General features: G+C 33.7%; 1 protein-coding gene across 1 annotated transcript; it reads right to left on the minus strand.

Annotated features, from left to right (window-relative positions):
- Positions 1-2,284: 2,284 nt before the first annotated feature.
- LOC139869238 (uncharacterized) lies at positions 2,285-2,977 on the minus strand. The gene has a single exon (XM_071857555.1). It carries the CDS (start codon positions 2,975-2,977, stop codon positions 2,285-2,287), a length of 693 nt encoding a protein of 230 aa, XP_071713656.1.
- Between the last annotated feature and the right edge of the window lie 2,496 nt (positions 2,978-5,473).

Raw genomic sequence — 5,473 nt, forward strand, 5'->3', positions numbered from 1 at the left:
CCAGGTCCCATTCCTATAAAGGGCTTCCATTTCAGAATTCATGGCATCAACCCATTTTGGGTCTTTGCATGCTTCCCAAAAAGTCTCAGGTTCAACACTTTTATTTAAAGTGGAAACAAAACATCTATTTTCTTTACTAAGATTAGAATAATTTATAACTTTGTCCAAACTATACTTAACTTTTGCATTTAGCACATAATCATTATATTTAGATGGTAGCTGAGCTTTTCTAGATGACCTTCTTACATCTTGAGCAGTCTCCTGAGTTGGTATAATAGTTTGATTGTATGTATTGCCCTCAGGGAGATTAGTGTCAACATTTGGTGTTGCAGGTAAGGATGTATCCATTGTTTGCTCAGAAGAACCACCAACAGAACACCCTTGGTTGCCATCACCATGTTGTTGTGAGTCTTTTCCTTCATCATTGGGACTTTTAGAATCTTGGTTATCATCAAAAAAATCAAAGAAGTTTATAGTATTTAAATCCTTTGGTTGAAAAATATTTTCAGAAAAATCTTTTGCAGACTTGAAAGGAAAAATTTGTTCATAAAATTTTACATCTCTTGAAAAAATAAAAGCTTGTTTATCAAAACTATACAACTTGTAACCTTTCTTAACAGTAGAAGAACCAACCAAAGCACATTTTTCAGACTTAGAACTAAACTTATCATTTGAGTTTAAAACAGAAGCAAAACACAGACATCCAAAGACCCTAAGATGGGAAAGACTAGGTTTCTTTTTATATACCAACTCAAAGGGACACTTACCACTCAAAATGGAAGAAGGTAACCTGTTAATCAAATAAGTAGCAGTAAGTACACATTCACCCCACATATAAAGAGGAATCCCCCCTTGAAACATAAGTGCTCTTGCTATATTTAGCAAGTGTCTATGTTTCCTCTCAGCAATCCCATTTTGCTGTGGAGTGTATGCACAAGTAGTCTGATGGATAATACCATTTGAAGTTGTAAAATTATTCATGTTTGCATTTAGAAACTCTGTTCCATTATCACTCCTAATAATCTTTACCCTTTTTTCATACTGATTTTTTTAACAAAACACAGAACATTTAAACATGTTCAAACACTTGTTCTTTTGATTTAAGTAAGTATACCCATACAGCTCTTGTACAGTCATCCACAATAGTAAGGAAGTATTTATAACCTCCTTTACTCACAACCCTATAAGGACCCCAGACATCCAAATGAATTAATTCACCCAACTCAGTAGTCTTGTGATCACTGAGTGGAAAAGGGTCTCTAGTTTGCTTTGCCTTATGGCAGATTTCACAAGGATCATGTTTTTTAAAATTATTCAATTTTAACTCAGATTTCAAAACATGTAAAACTTGATCAGCTGGATGTCCCAGTCTGTCATGCCAGATGGTTTTGGATTAATAACAAGTACCATCAGTACCATCAATTAAATCACCTTTCAACTTGTCATCAAACAAATACAATCCATCACACTGATTACCAGTTTCCAGAGTCCTTAAGGACTTCAGATCCTGAATATAACATTTATTTTTATCAAAATCAACAAACAAATCATTATCTCTTACTAAGCAATGCACAGAGAGCAAACTAACACAATATTGTGGAACAATTAATACATCATGCAGAACAACATGTTTAGACAACCTTAAATTCCCAATTTTACTGACCAAAGCTCTAGTCCCATTAGGATGACCAACAGTTAGATTCAAATTACTTACATCAACTAAATCTTCAAAATTTTTATCACTATTTGTCATGTGTTGATTTGTTCCAGAGTCAATTATCCAACCAAAATTATTATTATTCTGACTTTCAACTTGATTAACCATAAAAAATTTATGAAAATGATCATTAAAGTAAGCATTTAAATTAAGGAATTCACCTGACAAATTAGACTTTATATTACTGTTATTCACTTTTCCATCCAGAATGCTCAACAATCTGGATATTTGATCACTTGACAGATTAACAGAATTAGGAACAGAAGTCCCTGCATCATTAAAACTAGAAGTGTGTTTCACAGCATTAGCACTATTAGGATTTCTTCTTTTAAAGTTTGGTGGATAACCAACAATCTCAAAACATCTATCAATAGTATGGTTTGTTAAACCACACCTTGTACACTTCATGTTAGTATTTCTAGGTGGATATCCTATTACTTCAAAGCATCTATCAATAGTGTGTCCAATTCTGTTACATTTTTTGCATTTTAGTTCAGAAGATGAGCCTCTTTGCCTATTGTTATTCATGTTAGACATAAAAGCAGATGATTCACTTATAACTTTCTTTTATTTAACAACCCTATGTGATTCTTCTCTTGAGATGAGTGAAAAAGCAGTTTTAACACTTGGCAATGGATCTGTTGTAAGTATGTTACTTCTTAATTGTTGATAAGTATCATCAAGACCCATTAAAAATTGCATTAATTTCTGGTTATTTATATGATCTTGTCTTAGTTTATCAACATCACATTCACATGATGGTATTTTACACAGCATATCATATTGTTTCCATAATGAGTTAAGTTTATGATAATAATCTGAAACAGATGTGCCATTTTGTGTCAGTGAGTTTATTCTTTGATATAAATTGAACATAAATGACCCATCCACTTTATCATAAGTTTCCTTTAACTCATTCCAAACCACAGAAGCAACTTTGGAATATACTTGACCAAAATACAATTCTTCACTCATAGCACCTAAGATCCATGAAAGAACCACAGCATTACACCTCTCCCATTGATTTGCTAAAACATCATCTGTAGTAGATTTTTCTAAAGATCCATTTATAAAACCAGTTTTATTTTTTGTTTGCAATGCAAGTTCCATTGCACATGACCAAGATTTATAATTTTCTGTCCCTTTTAACTTGAAATTAATGAGAGGTGTACTGCTAATATCACTTGCATGTAAGTAAAGTGGATCACCAAAATCCAATTTACTTATCATGGTGACCTCATCATCATCCACATCAGACATATTGACAGAATCAAGCAAGAAATCAGAAAATCACACAGAAATACAGATAACAGAACACAAACCACCAAGAAGAACCTACTGCACTCGATCAGGTTTCCTTAGATCTTTAATGATCAAGGTCAAGAGTTGGGTGCAGTGTTCTTAGACAAGAAATCAACAAATATTACCCAAACAGATTAAAGATAAAACAAGAATCAACACATGTTAACAATTATATCAACAAATTTCATACAAACAGATAATAGAGAAGAGATCTTGGCTATAGACCAAGTGTACTTAATGGGGGCAGTTGATTCCTGTAAGCACAGAAACTCCCACGAGCATTGACTTGCTACCAACACAAGTAGGAAGAAATAGCTCACAGAGTACTCCACAACACCTTCAATAGCAGCGGAAGACAACCAGATATCAACAGCAACCAAGAACAATTCGTGAAATTAGGGTTCAACAAGAATACGCCCTAAATCCACAATCGCAGTCTCAGATCTAGCCCGATCAAACGAGTGAAACAAGATCGTTTCACCTTGACAGGAACAAGAAGAGAACGAATCTTAATTTTCACAAAACACCTTTGAACAACTGAAACCCTAATTTTTGATTTTCCAGATCTGAAAACCCTAATTTGACTTCTCAGATCAACACCAAACCGAAACAATATCGAGCGAGCCGCTCTGATACCATGAACAAATCTTACAATCAACACAAGAAAGAAACGAATACCAGAAGAATTAATCAAAAATAACCACCTCTACTTTGTGAGGATTGAACCAAAATGAATAACGAATACAAAATGATCTCAAAAAATACAGATCTGTCCAAACCCCTATTTTATACAGAGACCAATGACGGCTAAGCAAAAAATTACATACAGACCCCTTTAATAAATAATGTACAGATTTGGTCCTTGGAGTATTAGTTAGATCACAACTGTGTCCCGTCGTTGTGTTAGTTAATCAAACCCCATACCAGGTACATTATTTGTATTAACTAACACTCGATTCACATTATGACTAACCCTTCTACACTTGAACAGCAATACCAGACCATAATCCTTGTAGCTTCTCTGCAATAATCTTCCAGAATCACTTTTAAACACCAAGCCTGAAAAACACAAACTTAATGAGTAGAAACCAACTTAATCAAACAATTAGATTAATCCTTTTAACAAATAGCAACGCCGATATGATCATCGACTTTGAAGATCTTGCTCTGATGTGAAGAAAGTTCGGAATTAGCTTTGTTAACGCACGCAAGAACCACGTGAGTTTTGGATCAAAGACCAATTGCTGCAGATTCTTGTTTCACTGATGAGAAGAAACTATTCCTAAACATCTGTTGGAGACAACGAACCGTGATTGTAGATGATTTGCAGGTTTCGATTTCGATGGAGTGCAGGTGGAATGATCTAGACGACGGAGTGGGTGGAGCGACGATATTATCTCCGATGTGTGTTTTGATCTTTCAGAATCATGGGTCTGTATAGATGGTTACCAGATTGGAAGTTTTTTCTGGACTTTTATTAAATGACCAATATACCCTTCCGCGTTTTTTAGTATAAAATGACATGTGTGGTCCATATTCACTTATCTAGTTTGTACCCCATTTAGTGCTTATTTATGGATTGGTCCAATATATATATATATATATATATATATATATATATATATATATATATATATATATATATATATATATATATATATATATATATATATATATATCAATTACTCGATACAATTTAAACTTTGTATTAAATTTTATATTTGACTTAATGCTCACCTCTTAATTTGCGTCGTTACTATGTTTAGCGGACAAAAAAATGACAACAAACCATCTCCAACCCTTCATCACTTATATATCGAGAACAAACAAGATTTAATTGTATGCCAGCTATTGAGTACCCGCGTCACTTCTTCGAATTTAGATATTATAACCGGTTAACAAACTCTGCTCTCGCGGGTAATACAAAATCAACTCATATATAGTACACATTACTATAGTACCATATTAACTATTTTACAAAACTTATGAATAGTAGCAGGGGTATTTTCGTCTTTTCACCTTCCCCTTCTTTCTTTCAAGTAACACCACAAACGCCTCCCCCACACTTTGTTCAAAAATTAAAATCCGCCCCCAACACAGGGGGTTAAAGCGTCAAATCAAAATTTTATATGTATTGATAATAACTAGTTTTCGAACCCTCGCTTCGCGTCGGGGGTTCGATTTTTAATGTGTTTTATTGTGTTTAGTTACGGAGCCTGCGAGTGAAAAATCAACATATATGAAAAGTACCCTAAATATTTAGCGTTTTTTTAAAGTGTCCGTTTTGCGTATAGTTAGTGACATTGTGTTCATAAAATTATTTCGAGTTTAAGGATGGTGTCGGACAAATTTAACTCGTTGCGAGCGAGAAGATATGACCTGTTGAATATTTGAGTGGAGTTTATTTAAGATATTTTATAAAAATTTTGATTTGACGCTTTAACCCCCTGTGTT

Source organism: Rutidosis leptorrhynchoides, chromosome 9 (assembly GCF_046630445.1).
Source record: "Rutidosis leptorrhynchoides isolate AG116_Rl617_1_P2 chromosome 9, CSIRO_AGI_Rlap_v1, whole genome shotgun sequence".
In the NCBI taxonomy this organism is placed as follows: Eukaryota; Viridiplantae; Streptophyta; class Magnoliopsida; order Asterales; family Asteraceae; genus Rutidosis; species Rutidosis leptorrhynchoides.

Excerpts from the sequence above, each read along its gene's own strand:
- LOC139869238 (XM_071857555.1), bottom strand. The coding sequence starts at position 2,977 with ATGTCTGATGTGGATGATGATGAGGTCACCATGATAAGTAAATTGGAT.